Source organism: Motacilla alba, chromosome 28 (assembly GCF_015832195.1).
Source record: "Motacilla alba alba isolate MOTALB_02 chromosome 28, Motacilla_alba_V1.0_pri, whole genome shotgun sequence".
NCBI classification, from domain to species: domain Eukaryota; kingdom Metazoa; phylum Chordata; class Aves; order Passeriformes; family Motacillidae; genus Motacilla; species Motacilla alba.
Genome location: NC_052043.1, coordinates 926,812 through 946,871, shown reverse-complemented (window position 1 = coordinate 946,871; position 20,060 = coordinate 926,812). Strand labels below are relative to the sequence as shown.

The following is a 20,060-nucleotide window of genomic DNA, read 5'->3' as shown; positions in this document are numbered from 1 at the left end:
ATCCCATCCTGCATCCCATCCTGCATCCCAGAGCCCGGCCTGAATCCTGCAGCCCATCCTGCATCCCATCCTGCATCCTGAATCCTGCATCCCATCCTGCATCCTGAATCCTGCATCCCATCCTGCATCCCATCCTGCATCCCATCCTGCATCCCAGAGCCCGGCCTGAATCCTGCATCCCATCCTGCGTCCTGCATCCCAGAGCCCGGCCTGAATCCTGCAGCCCATCCTGCATCCTGCATCCCAGAGCCCGGCCTGAATCCTGCAGCCCATCCTGCATCCCATCCTGCATCCCATCCTGCATCCTGAATCCTGCATCCCATCCTGCACCCCAGAGCCCGGCCTAAATCCTGCATCCCATCCTGCATCCTGCATCCCATCCTGCATCCCGCATCCCATCCTGCATCCTGCATCCTGCATCCCAGAGCCCGGCCTGAATCCTGCAGCCCGGCCTGAATCCTGCAGCCCATCCTGCATCCCAGAGCCCGGCCTGAATCCCATCCTGCATCCTGAATCCCATCCTGCATCCTGCATCCCATCCTCCACCCTCCATCCCATCCTCCATCCCATCCTCCACCCTGCCTCCCAGCCCACGTCCCACAGCCCATCCCACATCCCCATCTCCATCTGCACATCCCACAGCCCATCCTGCATCCTCTCATCCCCACCTTCCATCCTGCATCCTCTCCCACCCCACATTCCATCCCGCATCCCCATCTCTCCCACCCCACATTCCATCCCGCATCCTCTCATCCCCACCTTCCATCCTGCATCCTCTCCTCCCCACATTCCATCCCGCATCCTCTCCCACCCCACATTCCATCCTGCATCCCCTCCCACCCCACGCTCCCCCCGTCCCCTGGCACCCCCAGTGCCCAGCCCGGCCCCGTGGGGCTCCCAGCCGGGGTTGGTGGCTCAGGGGGCTGGGTGTGGGGGGTGGCTGTCACCCCACAAAGCTCCCACCTGTCCCCAGCCGTGACAGAGGACACTTCCAAAGCAGAGAGCAGGACGGAGAGGATGGGAAGGAGGAGGAGGAGGAGGAGGAGGCCGCAGGGTGAAGGCTCACGTGCTCTCACCCACACCTTGGCACCGGAAGCCACTCATCACTTTGTCACATTGTCACCCTCTGGGCACAGCAGCGGTAGCAGGAGGAGATTTGCTGGGGGTGGCCGTGTCTCCTGTCCCCTCCGGTGTCCCCACCCCCGGGTGCCCCTGGGGGTGGGTGGCTCCTGGAGGGAAGGGGGGCACCCTGAGTGCCACCTCCAGGGCCATCATCACAGCAGGGGAACAGCAGGATGCTGGGGAAGGTGATGACACTGCAGTGACACTGAGGTGACATTGAGGTGACCTGCCACCCCCGTCCCCGCTCTGCCCATTGAACGCAGCAGATATTTATATTTAACCATATTTAAATACAAGTAGGAGTTGGAAGATAATCCCAAAGGGAAGTGCTGCTTCTGGGCTGGAGAGTGGAACAGCCCCATTGTCCCCACCAGGGCAGCACAGCTGGCACGGGGAGGGGACACCTGGGTGCCAACAAAGCCCCAAAACCAACCACCCGACTTTATTAGGGCCTAAAAACTGACCTGGCTTTGGGACTGACCCTTGGTCCCGACCTCCCGGAGCCTCCAGCTCGTCTGGCTCTGGGATCAGGGGTTGTGATTGTAGGGCTGCTCTCCGAGGATTGGAGTGGGTTTGGGGTGGGTTTGGGGTGGTTTGGGGTGGGTTGTGGTGGTTTTAGGTGGGTTTGAGTGGGTAGGGGTGGTTTGGGGTTGGGTTTGGGGTGGGTTTGGTGCTGGTTTTGGTGGTTTGGGGTGGGTTTGGGGTGGTTCAGGGTGGGTTTGGGGTGGTTCAGTGTGGGTTGGGGTGGTTTGGGGTGGGTTTGGTGTGGGTTTGGGGTTCCTGTGGGAGGTGTGGGTGTGTTCAGCAGCCTCCCAAGCCGGGAATGCCGGGGCTGGGTGGCCCGGGTGACATTAATTGCAGGTTCCCTCCTGAGCAGGATGTGAGCGCTGCCGGTTGTCATTGCAGGGTGTCCCTGGGGCTGAGCCGGGAGCTGCTGCCCCTCTGCTGCTCGGGGACGGGGACCCCATGGGGACACGGATCCACGGGGAAGGGGACACCGGGGAAGGGGCTCCTCGGGCCTGGGACACGCTGGGGACGGGGGGCTCCGTGAGGAGGTGACAGGAGCCCTGGGGACACGCGTGGCACGGGGGAGGTGCCATCCCGGGCCTGGCACGGCTTTGGGTGGGGGTTCCCAGGGCGGTGCCCGGGCTCGGGGCAGGAACAGGGGGTTCCCTCTTCCCTGCCCAAAGGGGAACTGAGGCACGAGGCCGGAGGAGGTGACTCGGAGCAGCCCATCTGCTCCTGTCACCGCCCTGGGGCCATGCGGGCGCCGAAAAGGGGTGACAGGGTGACATCGAGGGGACCCCGCCGGGGCACAGAGCCCCGGGTGTGGCACAGGACGAGGGGGGTGAGTGCCTTGGGGACAAGTGGGGCTTTGGGGACAAGGGGGATGAGGGGAATGGGTGTTTTGGAGGGGCAGGCACGTGCCTGCCCCTTTGGGGACAAGGGGGGGGGTGACGGTTTTTGGGGGGACAGGAGGGACAGGGGGGGATGTATGCCAGTAGGGACAAGTGGCTTGGGGAGAGCAGCAGGACAGGAGGATCCTGTCCCATAGAACCGGGGGGGACAAGGGGACAGAGGCTGTGAACTGAGGGGACAACAGGGGACAAGGTTGTGAACTGGGGAGGGACACAGGGGGGACACTCCGTCTGCCACCCCCTCTGTCCCCCCCCCCCCACCCCGGGGTTTATTTCGGCGTGACGCGTGATCCTCCTCGCTAGGAAACCGTCCTTAATATGCAAATGAGGCTGGATTTATTATGCAAATCACCATGCGGCTCTGGCCGGCCACCAGCGCCGGCGGCGTGCTGGAAGGGACGCGTCGGGGCACCCACGGGTGGCACCCGGGCGACATCGAGGGGGCCCCCGGCAACCGGGGCCACCTCTGGGCGCCCACGGTGGGTGACAAAGCCACCCAAGGTGACCGCGGGGTCCCCACCATCCCCGGTGCCCGTGTCGGGGCCGGACGCCCCTGGTCGCTGGCGGGGTCCTGGGGGGCTCGGACGCCTGCGTCCCCACCCGGTGGGCGATGGGGAGGGGACAGGGGCAAGGGACAAGGGACAGGGAGCGGGGCTATAAACGGCAGCTGTAAGCGGAGCCGGTAACCGGAGCGGGAGGCCCGGGGGGACATTTGAGCCGCCGGCGGGGCCGTGGAAGCGCCAAGGTAAATGGTGGGTGCTGTGTCCCCCCCCCGCCGCCCCGGTGACCCCCCCCCCGCCCCGGTCCGTGTCACCACGCGGGGACCCCTCCGGTGCCGGTGCTCCCCCTCAGCTCTGGGGGTGCTGCCCGCGCCCCCCCCGGAGCCGCCGCTCGGAAAGGGGGGGACCCGCGGCAGGAGGCAGGGACAGGGACAAGGCCAGCGCGCGGTGCCAGGTGGCCGGGGTGACATTTGCTCCGTCCCTGCCGTGGGGACAGCTGCTTCCTGGCTCTGCCATCTGAACCGGCCCCGGAACGGAAACCCGGGGGGGGCTCAGCCCCCCAGCCCCGGCGGCCGCAGCAGCTGGGATTGGGGGGGGCACTTGGGGGGGCACTGCTGGTGACCCCCAAACCCCCTTGTGGCAATGGGGGGGCACTGTGTGACCCCCAAACCCCCTTGTGGCAATGGGGGGGGGCGCTGTGTGACCCCCAAACCCCCCTGTGGCAATGGGGGGGCACTGTGTGACCCCCAAACCCCCTTGTGGCAATGGGGGGGCACTGTGTGACCCCCAAACCCCCCTGTGGCAATGGGGGGGCACTGTGTGACCCCCAAACCCCCCTGTGGCAATGGGGGGGCACTGTGTGACCCCCAAACCCCCTTGTGGCAATGGGGGGGCACTGTGTGACCCCCAAACCCCCTTGTGGCAATGGGGGGGCACTGCTGGTGACCCCCAAACCCCCTTGTGGCAATGGGGGGGGGGGGCTGTGTGACCCCACTGAGCAAGCACCGCGGGCCACATTTTGGGGGGCTGGAGCGTGTGGGGAGTGCGTAAAGGCCTCATTAGCATATCTAATTACCGATTTCTTATTGGCGTGGGCGCCTTCTGAAGGAAATGACCCCAAAAGCCGGCATTAGACGGACGGAGAGGGATGTGGATGTGGAGATTGAGCCAGGCAGGGATTCCCAAAAAGTTACATTTTCAGGGATTTCATTGCCGGTGTCCTCCGCCCCTGCCACCCCCCCACCCCTCAGGGTGTCCCCTCCTTCCCAGATTCTCCCCTTCCCAATGTCCCCCCCATTCTCCAGTGTCCCCCCCTGTCTCAGTGTCCCCCCCTTTGCCACTGTCCCTCCCTTTCCCACTGTTCCCCGTGTTTCCTGGTGTGTGTCCCCCTTCCCTGGTGTCCCTCTCTTCTTGGTGTCCCCCCATTCCCGGTGTGTCCCCCCCCCATTCCCATTGCCCTTCTGAGGGCTTTATGAGGTTGGGGGCCCCGGGGGAGGGGACCCCGCTGTCCCTCTGTCCCCGCTCTGTGTCCGGGGGGGTCTCACCGCTGGCTCCGTGCCGGTGCTGTCCCCTGGGGACGCCGCGGTGCCGCTCGGGGGGTCCCACGGGTGCCCCCCCCGGGTCCCCGGCTGCGGTGACAGCTGCCGGAGTGGGGGGGGGGGGGGCTCGGTGGCTCCGGTTACGGTGACATCAGCCCTACCTTCCCACCTGGCGCGGGCGGGGGGCACGGGCCCCCTCCCCGGGGGTCGCGGGGGGTTGATGTGACAGCTGAGCGGCTCTCGGGACGCCGGAGCCCCCAGCGCCGCCGGGGCGTCCTGGAGGGGGGGGGTGGCACCCCCGGGCATGGGACCCGCGCGTGCGGGACCCCCCCGCCAGCCGAGGGGACAGTGGTGACACCGGGCGGCGGCGGAGGCGGCCGGAGCAGCTCAGGTGGGAAGAGCGCCGAGCTGGGGGGGGGCAGATGGCACCGGGAAGGGACGGGAAGGGGGGGCAGAGTGGCACCCCCGGCAGGGACACCCCCTCGGTGCGATCACAGATCCCGCTGTGCTCAGAGCCGCCGGGATTGCAGCAGGAGGGGGAACGCTGGGGCTGCCCCCCCGTTCCTGCCCCGTTCCCCAGTGCCGGGGGTCGCGGAGATGCTGGGGGGGGGGGGGGGGGTGGCACAGGTCAAGCCGCTCCCCCCGCCCCCCAAAGCTTTGTGCGTCGGGGTGAGGGCTGAGCGAGCTCTGCGGCGGGGAAACTGAGGCACGGAGCAGGGACAGGGACGAGGGACATGCCCGAGGCCGCTCATCCGCTCCGCGTCGGAGATATCCAAGCGGAGACCCCCCCCTCATCCCCGGCACATCCCCCTGTCTCCCCCCGCTGCCTCAGTTTCCCCGCAGCCACTCTGGGGACACGCACGGTGACCGTCCCCCCCGCTCCGCCGCCGTGAATGGGTTCCTGTTTGTCACCCCCCCCCCCCCGCTGCCGTGTCCCCCTCCCCGCCGTGCCCCCTCCTCCCCGTGCCCCCCTCTTCCCGCTGCCTTTTCTTTTCCCGCACAATCGCTGGCATTTATGGCGCCGGAGGCTCCGGTTACCCCGCGCCCGCTCGCTGTCACCACCCGGCCGGGGACGGTGACACCGGACCCCCCGCTCGGGGCTCCAGGCGCCCGAGGCTGCGACACGGCCCCCCCGAACCCCCCCCCCGAGGGAGGATTCTCAGGTGGCCGACGGACACCGAGCCCTGCCCTGGGGTGGCTTTTTGGGGTCCCCCTTCCTCCCTCCGGCGCTCGGTGGCTTCGGGTGCCGCCGTGTGACAAAGCGGGCACAAACAGCTCGCTTCCCGCTCCTTGGGGACACCGCGGGGACAAAGCTGGGCGTCACTGGCGGCTGTGGCACTGTGGGGACAGGTTTGGATGTCCCTGAGATAGCGGGGACGTGGTTGGGTGTCGCAGGGGGGTGGTGACACCCTGAGGAGGGGGTCAGCTGTCCCCAGGGGCTGTGACACCAGGGTCAGGTCCCACTGCGGTCACCTCCTGCCCAGAGGCTGTGACACAGCAGGGTCGGGGTCAGATGTCCCTGGGGGCTGCGCAGAGGGGACAGAGTTGGGGACAGTGCCACGTCTCACGGGGGGCTGGTGACACCACGGAGGGGCTGGGGACGCGTTCCCCCGCTGGCACCCGTGACCCCCGGCCCCGCACAATGTCACCGTCCCTGCTCTGACCCCCGGCCCCGTACAATGTCACCGTCCCCTCTCTGACCCCCGGCCCCGCACAATGTCACCGTCCCCGCTCCCCGCGGGGGAGGAGGGCGCCGCTTCGATCGCTCCCCGCTCCCGGCTCCCATGGGATTAATGATCAATTAATTCCCTGCCCGGCTGCTAATTACCCAGCCCGGCCGCAGCCCCTCAGGGACCAGCGACAAGGTGGGGACGGTGGCCTAGCGTGGTGAGGGGACAGTGGCGGTGGCACTGGAGCTGAGTGGGGGTGCTGTGACACTCTGCAGCGTCCCAGGAGATTTTCCAGGACATCCCGCTGGCGTTTTGGGAGGGGGAAGAGCCTCCCTGGCTTCCTCTTGTCCCCGTGTCCCCGCGTCTCTCTGCCCATGTGTCCTCACCCTCCTGTCCCCAAGTCCCCAGCCCTGCCATGTCACCTTCCCCACGTGCTGCCGGTGACAAACCACGGGCACGGCCCCAATCCCCGCTGACACCTGAGGCTTTGGGGGGCTCCGGGGGGGGTTCCCGGTGGGTGCTGCCCCTCCCAGCCCTGCCCGTGCCCGCAGGTGCGGTGGGTGCCCGGCCAGGGCGGGGGCCACCATGGCACCCCCAGCCCGCGTCCCCCTGCTGCTGCTGCTGCTGCTGGCGGCCGAGAGGACGGCGAGGGGCACCTTCCCCGAGGAGCCCGGCCCCATCGCCGTGGCCCCCCCGGACTGTGAGTGCCCGCCGGGGCTGGGGGGAGCGGGGGGATGCTCTGGGGCACGGGGGGCACGGCTTGGATGGAGAGGGGAGGGGGACTGGGGGGGTTGGGGTGAAGGGAGAAGGGGGCACCCAAGGGAGGGCTTTGGAATAGGAGAGGACAGAACCACCCGTGGGCAGGGCTGGGCTCTGGGTTACTTTTGGGGGCACCTCCGGGAAGGGTTTAGGGGTTTTGGGGGTGCTTTGGGGTCAAGGCAGGCGGGGGGCTGCCATGGGGTGGGATTTTGGGCTGATGGCAGGAAGGAGGTCAGCTGGGCCTGTGTGGGAGCGCCCGGCCCCGTGTGTGACCCCCGTGCCCCCCCAGATGTGAAGCAGTACCCCGTGTTCGTGGGCCACGGCACCGCCCGCCCGGGGGGCCCCGAGGGGGGGGGCACCCAGCGCCTCAACATCCAGCGCATCCTCAAGGTCAACAGGACCCTCTTCATCGGGGACAGGTCAGGAGCTGGCACCCCAAAGCCTCCCCTCCGCCGGGGGGGGCACCCCGCACCCACCCCCCTCCTCTTTGCTGGGCAGGACCCCACTGCCTGCCCGGGGCACCCCAAAATCTGCCACGGGGCATTGAGGGGGGCACTGACACTGCCCTGCTGGTGTTCATTGTCCACCCCAGCACCCCAAACCTTCCCGGGGGTGGTGGGGGTGGATCCTGTACCCCCAGTGCTGGGGGGTGGTGACACCCGTGTCCCCCTCCCCAGGGACAATGTCTACCGGGTCAGCCTGGAGCCCAGCGGGGCCGCTGAGATGCGCTACCACCGGGTAAGTGCTGGGGGTCCCGGGGGTGCTGGGGGTCCCAGGGGGTGCTGGGGGTCTCAGGGAGCTCTGGGGGGGTCTCAGGGAGGTGCTGCTGGCGTGTCCCTGTCCCCACGCTGGTTTTCCCCACGCAGAAGCTGACGTGGCGCTCGAACCAGCACGACATCAGCATCTGCCGCATGAAGGGCAAGCACGAGGTACAGCCTGCGGGGTCTGCACCCCCTGGGGACCCCCGGCTGGGCACCGAGCACCCTCTGGGGCCGTGTCTCACCCTGTCCCCTCCCCGGTGTCACCGCCCCACTCCCTCCCAGCGGTTGTATCACTGAGTTTTGGCTGCTTGGATGAATTGGTTTGTAATTAATTACTGGGGGCCGGAATCCCATTCCCAGCTCCCATAAATGCAGTTCTGGGGTGAGAACAGCCCCCCCCAAGCCATCCCCTGGCGCTGATGAGAGCCTGGGTGGGCGGGATGAGGTGAGGGGGGTTTCGGGGTGCTGAGGGTGACGGTCCCCTCTCCCTGCACAGGCAGAGTGCCGAAATTTCGTCAAGGTGCTGCTGGTGAGGAACGAGAGCCTCCTGTTCGTCTGCGGCACCAACGCCTTCAACCCCGTCTGCGCCAACTACAGCGTGAGCCCCCGGGACGGGAGCCCCAGGGGGAGGGGGCTTGGGGTCAGGGGAGGAGGGGGCACCCCTGGGAAGGGTTTTGGGGTCAGGGGAGGAGGGGGCGTCCCTGGGAAGGGTTTTGGGGTCAGGGAAGGAGAGGGCACCCATGGGAAGGGTTTTGGGGTCAGGGAAGGAGAGGGCACCCCTGTGAAGGGTTTTGGGGTCAGGGGAGGAGGGGGCACCCCTGGGAAGGGTTTTGGGGTCAGGGAAGGAGAGGGCACCCATGGGAAGGGTTTTGGGGTCAGGGAAGGAGGGGGCACCCATGGGAAGGTGCCAACTGCAGCCAGAGCCTCCCTCAGGACGGGGACCCCGGGTCCCCCCCGTGCCCGGGTGTGTCCTCACGTCCCCCTGTCACCTGCTCTAGATGGACACGCTGGAGCCCGTCGGGGACAACATCAGCGGCATGGCCCGCTGTCCCTACGACCCCAAGCACGCCAACGTGGCCCTGTTCACAGGTCAGTGGTGGCACTGCCAGCGTCACAGCGGGCACCGTGTCCCCCGGCCCCGCTGACGCCTTGTCCCGTGCAGGGGGGATGCTCTTCACCGCCACGGTGACGGATTTCCTCGCCATCGACGCCGTCATCTACCGCAGCCTCGGGGACAGCCCCACCCTGCGCACCGTCAAACACGACTCCAAGTGGTTCAAAGGTGTGTCCCCACCCTGGGCTGTGCCAGGACATGGCACAGGTCCCCTGTGACCCCACGCTGGGCCATCCCTGACCCCGCTGTCCCCCGCAGAGCCCTACTTCGTGCACGCTGTGGAATGGAGGAGCCACGTCTACTTCTTCTTCCGGGAGATCGCCATGGAGTTCAACTACCTGGAGAAGGTGGGACCCGTCCCACTGGGAAGCAGCTTCACAGAACTCCTGGAACTCACAGAATTCATAGAATTCACAGAATTCACAGAATCACTGGGTTGGAAGAGACCTTCAAGGTCATCAGGTCCACCCCAGCCCCAACAGCTCAACTGAGCCCTGGCATCCAGTGCCACCTCCAGGCTCTGTCAAACACATCCAGGGATGGTGACTCCACCACCTCCCCAGGGAGAACATTCCAGAACTTTATCATCCCTTCCGTAAAAAACTTTTTTCGTGATATCCAACCCGTATTTCCCTTGATGCGAGATGATCCCATGGCTCCCTTCCAACCCCAACCATTCTGTGATGCCCACAGGGACACCCAGGGTGGGGACAGGGACAGAGGCATGGCCACTGGGTTGGGTGGTGATGGGTGTCCTCCCCGCAGGTGGTGGTGTCACGGGTGGCCCGGGTGTGCAAGAACGACATGGGGGGCTCGCAGCGGGTGCTGGAGAAGCAGTGGACGTCCTTCCTCAAGGCCCGGCTCAACTGCTCCGTGCCGGGCGATTCCCACTTCTACTTCAACGTCATCCAAGCCGTGACCGACATCCTGGAGCTGGACGGGCGCCCCGTGGTCCTGGCCGTGTTCTCCACGCCCACCAACAGGTCAGAGCCTCTTGTGCCCTGCCCAGAGTGCCCGGGCTCAGTGGGACCTGAGCTGGGTGCCAGCTGGGATCTGGCTGGAATCAAAGCTGCATCCCGAGTGGATGGGATCTGAGCTGAGTGCCAGCTGGGATGGGATCAGAGCTGGGTGCCAGCTGGGATCTGGCTGGAATCAAAGCTGGATCCTGAGTGGGATCTGGGATGGGATCTGAGCTGAGTGCAAGCTGGGATGGGATCAGAGCTGGGTGCCAGCTGGGATCTGGCTGGAATCAAAGCTGGATCCTGAGTGGGATCTGGGATGGGACCTGAGCTGGGTGCCAGCTGGGATCTGGCTGGAATCAAAGCTGCATCCTGAGTGGGATCTGGGATGGAGTCCGGGATGGGTCCCGGATGGGAAATGGACTCGTTTCCGTCTGGGATCTGCAGGGCCCCTCGCGCGCCCTGGGGCCTCCCCGTGCTCACCCCACAGCCGTGTCCCCACAGCATTCCCGGCTCCGCCGTCTGCGCCTTCGACATGACCCAAGTGGCCGCCGTCTTCGAGGGACGCTTCCGGGAGCAGAAATCCCCCGAGTCCATCTGGACACCGGTGCCAGAGGACATGGTGCCAAAGCCACGGTGAGGGTCAGGGCTGGGGACAGAGCTGGCAAGGACTGTTACTGGCAGGGACAGTGGTGGGACTGGGGAAAGGAACAGGGATGGGGACAGGGATAGGGGCAGCCATCCTGCTGGGATGGGGACAGGGATAGGGGCAGCCATCCTGCTGGGATGGGGACAGGGCTGAGGACAGGGATGGGGGCAGCCATCCTGCTGGGATGGGGACAGGGATGGGGACGTGGGTGATGATAACCACGGCCAGTACCAGGGGGCTGGGGACAGGCTGGGGACAGCGCCACTGAGCCGTGCCCTGGCCGCAGGCCCGGCTGCTGCGCGTCCCCGGGGATGCGCTACAACTCCTCCAGCGCCTTCCCCGACGAGATCCTCAACTTCGTCAAGACGCACCCGCTGATGGACGAGGCGGTGCCGGCCCTGGGCAACGCCCCCTGGATCCTCCGCACCATGACCCGGTGGGTGCCCGGGGGGGCCGGGGGGCACTGGGGGGCACTGGGAGGGCTGGGAGGGGCTGGGAGGTGCTGGCCAGAGCCTCCCGTGCTGCCTTGCCACGCTTGTGCCAGCGCTGGGAGCGCTGGGAGAGCTGATAAATCTCATACACTTTGCAGTCAAGATTGTCTCGTCCTAATTAAATCTGCCTTAATTGCTGCTTGATGGGGAATTAATCAAGCCGCGCTCTTGGGCCGCAGCCTCCCGCCGGCAGGGCAGCCGGGGCGTGAGTGGGGATGGGGACAGGGACATGGAACAGGGACAGCGGCAGGAATGGGGACAGGGACAGGAATGGGGACAGGGACACGGAATGGGGACAGGGACCTGGGGATGGGGGGGTGGGAATGGGGACAGGGATGTGGGGCTGGAGCTGGGGACATAGGGCTGGGGAGGGGGACATGGAGATGGGGATGTGGGGCTGGCTGCCTCACCCTTTCCCCCTCACGGGGGACCCCTGGATTCCCCCACACCCCAACCCTGCTCGCTCCCCCACGCAGGTACCAGCTCCGCAAGATCGTGGTGGACAACGCGGCGGGGCCGTGGGGCAACCACACCGTGGTGTTCCTGGGCTCCAGCACCGGCACCGTGCTCAAGTTCCTCATCCTGCCCAACGCCAGCAGCAGCCCCGCGCCCACCGCCCCCGGCAGCCAGAGCGTCTTCCTGGAGGAGTTTGAGACCTACCAGCCCGGGAGGTGAGAGCCAGGGCGGCAGGGAGGAGAGGGGGCAGAAAAAGGGGTGGGTGGGGTGCACGGATGGATGGAGGGGTGGATGGATGATGGATGGATGATGGATGATGGATGGATGGATGATGGATGGATGGATGGATGGATGGACAGATGGATGGATGGATGGATGGATGGATGGATGGATGGGTGGATGGATGGATGATGGATGGATGGATGGATGATGGATGGATGATGGATGGATGGATGGATGGATGGATGGATGGATGGATGGATGGATGATGGATGGATGGATGGATGATGGATGATGGATGGATGATGGATGATGGATGGATGGGTGGATGGATGGATGATGGATGGATGGATGGATGATGGATGGATGATGGATGGATGGATGGATGGATGGATGGATGGATGGATGGATGATGGATGGATGATGGATGATGGATGGATGATGGATGATGGATGGATGGATGGATGGATGGATGGATGGATGGATGGATGATGGATGGATGGATGGATGGATGGATGGATGGATGATGGATGGATGGATGGATGATGGATGGATGATGGATGGATGGATGGATGGATGGATGGATGGATGGATGGATGGATGATGGATGGATGGATGGATGGATGGATGGATGGATGGATGATGATGGATGGATGGATGGATGGATGGATGGATGGATGGATGGATGGATGGATGGATGGATGGATGGATGGATGGATGGATGATGGATGGATGATGGATGGATGGATGGATGGAGGGATGGATGGATGGATGGATGGATGGATGGATGGATGGATGGATGGACGGATGGGTGAGAGGGATGCAAGGCTGGGGGGGAATGGATGAGAAAATCTCCTCTGGACTGGGACAGGCTCTGTGGAGGGCTCCCCAGGGCTGGGGCCATGATGAGCTCTGCCCTGTCCCCAGGTGTGGCCGGGACACAGAGGACGAGCGGCGGCTCCTGGGGCTGGAGCTGGACAAGGCTGCGGGGTCGCTGCTGCTGGCCTTCCCCCCGTGCGTGGCCAGGGTGCCCGTGGCTCGCTGCCAGCAGCACTCGGGCTGCATGAAGTGAGTGCCTGGGGCTGGGCAGGGCTCACCCCCCTGGGCGGGGGCTGTGCGAGGAGTGGGGGGCTCACATCACCTCACATCCCAGGAATTCACCCTGTGCTGGACAGGGCTGGGAGCACGGCTGGGGAAACTGAGGCACAGCACGGGGAGGGGACAGAGCCCCTTGGGGGGGCTAGGGTGTTGTGTCCCCCCCATCAGGGCTGACCCTGACGTCTCTGCTCCCTGCCAGGAACTGCCTCGGGAGCCGGGATCCCTACTGTGGCTGGACACCCGAGGGCTCCTGCATCTTCCTGGAGCCCAGCCCCAGGTAACGCTGCCAGGCCTGGGGACGTGGGGGGGACAGTGGTGTCCCCAGAGAGCACCAGGTCCTGCTGAGCCCCAGCAAACTCACTGCTCGCTGAAGTGAGCTCGGAGACTCTGCCAGGCCGTTTGTGACCCACTGACCCCTCAATTTGCACCCCCAGGGTGGCCTTCGAGCAGGACATCGCCGGCGGCAGCACGTCCCACCTGGGCGAGTGCGAGGGTGAGTGCGGGACCGGGCTCGGGGACGTGCTGGTGGCACCCGCAGGTGCCCTGACGCGTCCCCACCCCCAGGGCTGGTGACGGAGAGCTTCGTGGACGAGCCGGACGGGCTGGTGTCGGTGAACCTCCTGGTGATCTCCTCCGTCGCCGCCTTCGTCATCGGCGCCGTCATCTCCGGCTTCAGCGTGTGCTGGTTCATCGGGCACCGGGACCGCAAGGAGCTGGCGCGGCGCAAGGACAAGGAGACGATCCTGGCGCACAGTGAGTCGGTGGTGAGCGTCAGCCGCCTGGGCGAGCGGCGGGCTCGCGGCGCCCTGCTGGCCCCGCTGATGCCCAACGGGTGGCCCAAGGAGCTGGGCAAGGTCGCCCAACACGACCTGGACTCGGGGGTGCTGCCCACGCCGGAGCAGACCCCGCTGCAGCAGAAACGCTGCCCCGGAGCCCTCCAAAACTGCACCTGGGAGCAGAGTCACAACATCATCAACGCGGCTTTGCGGGACCCTGGAGGCTCCGGCCCCGCGGGCGCCGGGCGGGGGCACGGCGGCTCGGGCCGCCCGCCGCGGGGCATCCCCCTCTCGTGCCACGCCATCCTGGTGGACCAGGAGCTGGAGGCCGAACTCAGCGACTCCTCAGGTGACGGGCATTGGGGTCGAGACCCTCAGGAGGGTCCCCGCACCCGGCAGCACCCCCCCGCCGGCGCCCGCCGCCCTCCGCGCGGCTCCTACGGCGACTTCGGCGGGACGCCGCACCCCAGCCCCGAGCGCCGGCGGGTGGTCTCGGCACCCAGCGGGGAGGGGGGAGACTTTACCGAGGGGCCGCCCTGGCACCCCGAGCAGCTGAACTTCAACGCCAACAACGGCACGGGCCGCCCCGGCGCCCACCTCAAGAGGAACCACACGTTCAACAGCGGCGAGGCGGCGGCGGGAGGCTACGGGCGGCACGGCACGGCGGCGCGGGCGGCGCGGGCACCGGGCACCCCGCGGCCGCTGACGGACCTGCAGCACCTCCTGCGCTACGGCGTGGAGCGGACTCCCTCGGGAAAATAGGGTCCCACCCTGCGTGCGTCCCCCTGGCAGGACAGTGATGGGGACCGCGGCTCCCTGGGGACACGGAGGGGTGGCCGGGCAGGAGCTGCGGGCATGGGGTGAGGCGCTGCGCGGGTGAGGGGGGCACACGCACCCCCTGCGTGCCCCCGGATGGGGTTTGGGGTGTGCCCGGCTGGCGTGGGGCCGTGCCCCGCGCTCCGGCTGCGCCGTCCCTCATGCCGGGCTGGACCGTCCACCGTGTCCCCTCCCCAGGCTGGAGGGGCATCCCTGGGGGGCAGCGGGATGGACACACGGACACGGGCACTGGGCCGTGCCCCCCAGCCCGCAGCCCCGCAGTGGCACCCGGGGGGGCATTTTGGGTGCTGCCAGCCCCCCCGGGGACACCCGGCCGGGGGTGCACTGGTTGTGGTGATGGAACCTGGTGAACATTTTGGGTGCGGGGGGCTGGGGGTCCCCCGAATGTGGCGTTATCTGGGGATGGGGCACACTCCCACCCCCGGTCTGGGGTCAGCCCTTCCCCGGTGCCAGCCCGGGGGGTGCCCATCCTTCCCCCCCCGGCACCCCCTCCTGGAAAGCACAGCCGGGGCGGGGGGGGCACCGCGGGGGGGTCCCCGCCGAACCCACTCTCTGCTGGCAAAGGGTGCCCTTTCGGTGCCACCCCTGCCCGGCACCCACCCGGGGTGGCGTGTCGCGGGGGAGTGGCGGGTCCCCGGGGGATGGCAGGTCCCCAGGGGGTGGCAGGCTGTAAATAGGGCAGGGGGCGGCGGGAGCCCCCCCTCCCAGCGGCCATGCATGCGGCCGCCCGCGGGCTGTACCCCGCGGCCCCAATAAACACCCGGTTACCGGAGGCGACTCCCCCGCCGCCGCCTCGGCACCTTCTTGACCCCCGCGGGAGCCGGGACCGGCCGGGGGAGGGGGGCACAGGGCTGGGGGGGGGCGCAGGGTGGCACCCCCTCGGTGGCACCCGCACAGCCCAGCGCACACACGCACCCACCCGCGCCCCCGGCCCCACGAAGGTCCCCATCCCACTTTCCACTGGAATTCCCCTGGGACAAGGCAGTGCCGGCTGCCCGTGCCACCCCACACCCGCCGTGTCCCCTGCCTGTCCCCTTTCCCGGCTGTCTGTCGCCCCCCGAGGCCACCCAAGGGGGTCACCCACGGCCCTCTGTCCCCTGGCCTGAGCACCGCAGGGGCTGGGGACACCTGGCACCCTGAGGGGCTCTAGTGGCACGGGAACACCTGGGGTGGGCACATCTGGCAAAGGGACACTTGAAGTGGCGTGGGCACACCTGGCTTTGGGTTCCTATGGGGTTGGGGACGCCAATCATGGCGTGGGGACACCAGGGCTGGGGACATCTGGCGCGGGGACACCCGGGCTGGCGGCTATCGGGTCTTCTGGAGTTGGTTCACCTGGGATGGGGACACTTGGAGAAGGTGGGGACAGCGGCCATTGAGTCCCTTGAGGTGGGAACAAGTGGCGAGGGCACACGTGGCAAGGGGACACCTGCGATGGGGACACCGGGGGAGGGGATAACGGGGGCGGGGACACCTGGAGCGGGGGTGGGACACCGGCCACGGGGTCCCCCGGCGCGGGGACACGTGAGAGCCCGGGCTGGGCTGTCCCCGCCCTGTCGCCGCCGCTGTCGCCGCCGCTGTCGCCGCCGCTGTCCCCGGACCCCGCGACGAGCGCGCCCCATCCCAAGCCACGCCCCGCAGTCACGCCCATCCCTCCTCATTGGCTGAGATCCGGCCCCGCCCCTTCTCTGATTGGCTGTCGCCCTCCCCGCGGGGCCGGGCGGGGCGGGGCGCGGGGTCGCGATCTCGCCCGGGGGTCGCGACAGAAGCCCGGCCCCACCCCCGTGAGTACCGGGCCCGGGGCTCGGCGGGAGCGGGAGGCCGGGAAATGGGGCCGGGGGCGTCCCGGGAGGCTCCAGAAAGGCTCCGGGGGGGCTCCAGGTGCTCCCGGGGGGGAGTCCGGCGGTCCCCGGGGGCCTCCGCGGGGTGCGGGGGAGGTCGGGGGTGCCAAGGTCCCCGGAGCACCCCAGGGACACCAGAGGGACACCCCGAGAAACTCAAGGGAACAGCGCAGGGTCCCAGGGGACCTGTCCCCCGCAGTGACCTGCCTGAAGCCCCCCGAATCTCCCCAGAACTCATCCCCGGAGGGCGCGGGGCCAGCCCGGGGTGCCACGGGAGACCCCAAAGGGCAGAGAGGCTGCCGGGGGGGCTGCCGGGGGCCAGGGGGGGCTGCCGGAGGTCAGAGGGGGCTGCCGGGGTTCAGGGGGGCTGCCGGGGCTCGGTTCCCTGCGGGGGCCGGGGGCAGTGACGGGCGGCACGTCCCCAGTCCCCAGCGCGGGATTGCGACACAGAGTCCAGTCTGGCTTCCTCTGAATCACCCAAAAACTCCTCCCCGGCCCAAAAGGGCGTGTGGGGATCTCAGGAGGAGTTGAGGGGACCCAGTTCTCCCCGTTTCCTGGCAGGGGAGGAGGCCAGCCCCATCCCAAAACCCCTTTCAGACCCCTCAAAACACCCCCGAGAGTGTCTCAGAACCCGCTCCCACTCAGGTCATGAGTTGGTGGCTCTCAGCCCTCAGGGAGCAGGGGCTGGGGGTCCTGGGGGTGTCATCCCCTGGGGGGTCCCCACCAGTCTCACCCACCCCTGGCACCCCAAAATCTCCCTCTCCCCGCTGCAGCCGCCGCTGCCATGTCGGCCGAGGGCGCCGCGGTGCCGGCCGAGCCCGGGCCGGAGACGCAGGTAGGGGCGCACGGAGGGTTCGGGGGGGACGCGGGTGGCTCTGGGGACCCCATCTTATTGTCGCCCACCCTCAGAGCGTGGTGAGCCGCGTGGCCAGCCTGCCCCTGGTGAGCTGTGCCTGCGGGGCCGTGGCCTCGGCGTACGGCCGCGCCAAGGAGAGGCACCCCTGGGTGCGCTCCGTCTGCGCCGCGGCTGAGAGGGGCGTGAGGACGCTGACGGCGGCGGCAGCGAGCGGGGCCCAGCCCCTCCTCACCCGGCTGGAGCCCCAGAGTGAGTGCAGGGGGGGGACAGCACCCCACGGGGATGGGGGACCCCAAAACCGGCTTTCCCCGAGCTGATGATCTGGTTCACATCTCCAGTTTGTATCAGCAATGAATGCAGGGCTGGAGACGCTGGAGGGTTGGAGGGGAAACACCCCGCGAGTTTTTGGGGTACCCCGAAACCCTGCCCTGGCAGAGCTCCTGCAAGGCAGCAGGGGGCTAAACCCACCTCTTTTCGCATCTCCAGTTTCCACCGCCAACAAGTTGGCCTGCAAAGGGCTGGACAAGCTGGAGGAGAGGCTGCCCGTCCTGCAGCAGCCCCCCGAGAGGGTAACGCCACCCGGGGGGCGCACGGGCAGGGCCCCGGCGCTGGGCCGGGAGCGGGGACAAGCTGCCCTTGCGCTGTCCCCTCCAGGTGGTGGCCGGGAGCAGGGAGCTGGTGTCGGGCACGGTGAGCGGGGTGGTGGCGAGGACGCGCTCGGCGCTCGGGGCCGTGGCGGGCACCCGCGTGGGGCGGCTGCTGGCCAGGGGCGTGGGCGCCGTGCTGGGCAAATCAGAGGAGCTGCTGGATCGGTACCTGCCCGGGACGGACCAGGAGCTGGGTGAGTGCCCACCGTCTCCCAGATCTCGGGGTGCCAAGCCCCTCACCCTCTCCCCGTTGCTCGGTTTTGGCGTTGGCCGCACGTGGTGGCCCCACAGTGGTGCCAGGGCGCTGAGGTCACCGTGACCCCACGCAGGGGACAGTCCCTGTCTGAAGGACACGGGATGGCACTGCGTGAACTCTCACCTGGAAACCCAAAAGCAAATATAGTCCTGTTTGCCCGCCTGGGTATTTATAGCTTGGCACTGGGTGACATTAGGCAGAGCTGGCCCCGTGTCACAGCTGAGGTGACCACAGAGGCCACCTGATGCTTAGGGTGGCATCTCCACATGACCTGGTGGCCAAGCATCCTGTGGGTGCTCACGCTGGCTCCAGTGCCCAGCACAGGATGGCCCAGCCACGCTGCCCTCACCCCTGGTCCCACAGCAGCAGCAGCAGGCACGGAGGTGACCAGGGACACGGAGGTGACCACGGGCATGGAGGTGACCACGAGCACGGAGGTGACCACGAGCACGGAGGTGACCAGGGACACAGAGGTGACCACGGGCACGGAGGTGACCACGAGCACAGAGGTGACCAGGGACACGGAGGTGACCAGGGGCACAGAGGTGACCGCGCAGGAGCGGCAGAGGCGGTGGCAGAGCTACTTTGTCCGCGTGGGCTCCCTGTCAGCCAGGCTGCCCCACCGGGCCCTGCGGCGCTCGCTGGGCGACCTGCAGCGGGCACGGCTCCGTGCCCAGCGCCTCCTGGCCCAGCTCCACCACGTCATCCGGCTGGTAAGGATGGGGCGGGGACCGTGCCAGCCCCGTGCCGGCCCCAAGCGCCCCCAGGTGTGCTCCCACCTGGCTGAACCTCCCCCCAGATCGAGGAGGGGCAGCAGGGCACGGACGGGCCCTGGCACAGCACCCGGGAGCACCTGCACCACCTGTGGCTGGAGTGGAGCCAGCAGGACGCGGTGCCCATGGAGGACAACGAGGTACGGGGTGGAGGGACCGTGGGGGACAGATGGCTCCGTCTGGAGAGGGTGGGGACAGCGGCCATTGAGTCCCTTGAGGTGGGGAACACGTGGCAAGGGGACACCTGGGGTGGTGACAGCAGGAGCAGGGGTGGAGCGGCAGCCAGGGATCCAGCTGTGGCTCCATCCAGCTGTGGGTCCATCCAGCCACGGATCCAGCTGTGGCTCCATCCAGCTGTGGCTCCATCCAGCTGTGGGTCCATCCAGCCACGGATCCAGCTGTGGCTCCATCCAGCTGTGGCTCCATCCAGCTGTGGCTCCATCCAGGCAGGGCTGGGGTCCCTCACCCCCAGCCCCGCTGCCCTCTGCCCGCCCCGCAGGTGGAGGCTCGCACTCTGGCCATGCTGCAGGGGCTCCTGCACCAGCTCCACGCCGCCTGCTCCCACCTGGCCGCGGGCGCCCGGGCGTTCCCCAGCAGCGTGCAGGAGACGGCGGGACACGTCCGGCACGGCGTGGAGGGCGTCCAGGCTTCCCTGGCCAGCGCCCGCTCCTTCCAGGACCTGTCGGGGCTGGTGCTGGCGCAGAGCCGGGACGCGGTGACGCGGGCCCAGCTGAGCCTCGAGGGGCTGCTGGAGCACGTGGGGCAGCACACGCCCCTGCCCTGGCTCGTGGGGCCCTTCGCCCCCGCGCTCGTGGAGTACCCCGAGGACGTCCCAGTGGACATGTCCAAGTGGGAGGGCTGTGTCACCGTGGGGGGGACGCACCGGGTGCCCGCTGCCCCCCGGGTCTGCAGCCGGCACTGAGTCACTGGTGCCGCTGAGCTGGGGGAGCGCCCACCCACGCAGAGGCAGGAACCCTAATCCCTCCGGGAGTGAGGGGACGATGGACCTGGGACCCGGCGTGCGACCCCAGTGTCACGGCCGGGGACTCCTGCGGGGATGGTGGCACGTGGAGGACACAGCGCGAGTCAGTGTGAGCTCCAGCGCTGCCCTGAGCCCCGGCAACGCTGGAATTTCGTGTCTTAACAGCTTCAAACCAGTTTAAAGTGGAAGAAAACAAGTTTTTTGGCCTTAAAATGACTCAGAGCCTGCAGTGCTGTGGCAGAGCCACCGTGCCGGGCTCACCGGGGGGCTCTGCACGGGCGGCAGAGCCGGGGGCACCCCCGAGGGGGGCTCGGTAAGGGGGTGCCGGGCTGGGACGG

The 20,060-nt window shown here is 67.8% G+C and overlaps 2 protein-coding genes across 8 annotated transcripts; both read left to right on the top strand.

Annotated features, from left to right (window-relative positions):
* Window positions 1–2,257: 2,257 nt before the first annotated feature.
* Window positions 2,258–15,154, top strand: SEMA6B (semaphorin 6B). 5 transcript variants are annotated; one of them, XM_038163576.1, is made up of 17 exons: window positions 2,258–2,470; window positions 6,800–6,948; window positions 7,297–7,426; window positions 7,685–7,745; window positions 7,874–7,936; window positions 8,265–8,366; window positions 8,767–8,857; window positions 8,931–9,050; window positions 9,141–9,229; window positions 9,648–9,865; window positions 10,346–10,477; window positions 10,777–10,926; window positions 11,458–11,652; window positions 12,584–12,724; window positions 12,954–13,031; window positions 13,189–13,247; window positions 13,319–15,154. In XM_038163576.1, the coding sequence occupies exons 2-17, from the start codon at window positions 6,834–6,836 to the stop codon at window positions 14,290–14,292; spliced, it is 2,718 nt and encodes a 905-aa protein (XP_038019504.1). In that variant the 5' UTR covers window positions 2,258–2,470; window positions 6,800–6,833; the 3' UTR covers window positions 14,293–15,154. The 5 variants fall into 5 exon arrangements, with proteins under 5 accessions (XP_038019504.1, XP_038019501.1, XP_038019505.1 ...); XM_038163573.1 differs by lacking the exon at window positions 2,258–2,470 and adding an exon at window positions 2,824–3,019; XM_038163577.1 differs by lacking the exon at window positions 2,258–2,470 and adding an exon at window positions 3,045–3,285.
* Window positions 15,155–16,032: 878 nt separating this feature from the next.
* Window positions 16,033–20,041, top strand: LOC119712422 (perilipin-3-like). Of its 3 annotated transcripts, none has more exons than XM_038163619.1 (8): window positions 16,033–16,151; window positions 16,982–17,043; window positions 17,118–17,313; window positions 17,551–17,633; window positions 17,719–17,905; window positions 18,334–18,680; window positions 18,767–18,880; window positions 19,240–20,041. In XM_038163619.1, exons 2-8 carry the CDS (start codon window positions 16,993–16,995, stop codon window positions 19,660–19,662), a joined length of 1,401 nt encoding a protein of 466 aa, XP_038019547.1. In that variant the 5' UTR covers window positions 16,033–16,151; window positions 16,982–16,992; the 3' UTR covers window positions 19,663–20,041. The 3 variants fall into 3 exon arrangements, with proteins under 3 accessions (XP_038019547.1, XP_038019546.1, XP_038019548.1); XM_038163618.1 differs by having other exon boundaries at window positions 16,036–16,151; window positions 18,331–18,680; XM_038163620.1 differs by lacking the exons at window positions 16,033–16,151; window positions 17,118–17,313 and adding an exon at window positions 16,178–16,248 and having other exon boundaries at window positions 18,331–18,680.
* Window positions 20,042–20,060: the final 19 nt, after the last annotated feature.

Coding starts and splice junctions, on each gene's coding strand:
- SEMA6B (XM_038163572.1), top strand. CDS start 5,594: ATGGCGCCGGAGGCTCCGGTTACCCCGCGCCCGCTCGCTGTCACCACC. Junction 5,929..6,799: donor CTGTGGCACTGTGGGGACAG/GTTTGGATGTCC, acceptor CCGTGCCCGCAG/GTGCGGTGGGTGCCCGGCCA. Junction 12,725..12,953: donor CAGCACTCGGGCTGCATGAA/GTGAGTGCCTGG, acceptor GCTCCCTGCCAG/GAACTGCCTCGGGAGCCGGG.
- LOC119712422 (XM_038163618.1), top strand. CDS start 16,993: ATGTCGGCCGAGGGCGCCGCGGTGCCGGCCGAGCCCGGGCCGGAGACG. Junction 18,681..18,766: donor TCCACCACGTCATCCGGCTG/GTAAGGATGGGG, acceptor ACCTCCCCCCAG/ATCGAGGAGGGGCAGCAGGG. Junction 18,881..19,239: donor TGCCCATGGAGGACAACGAG/GTACGGGGTGGA, acceptor CCCGCCCCGCAG/GTGGAGGCTCGCACTCTGGC.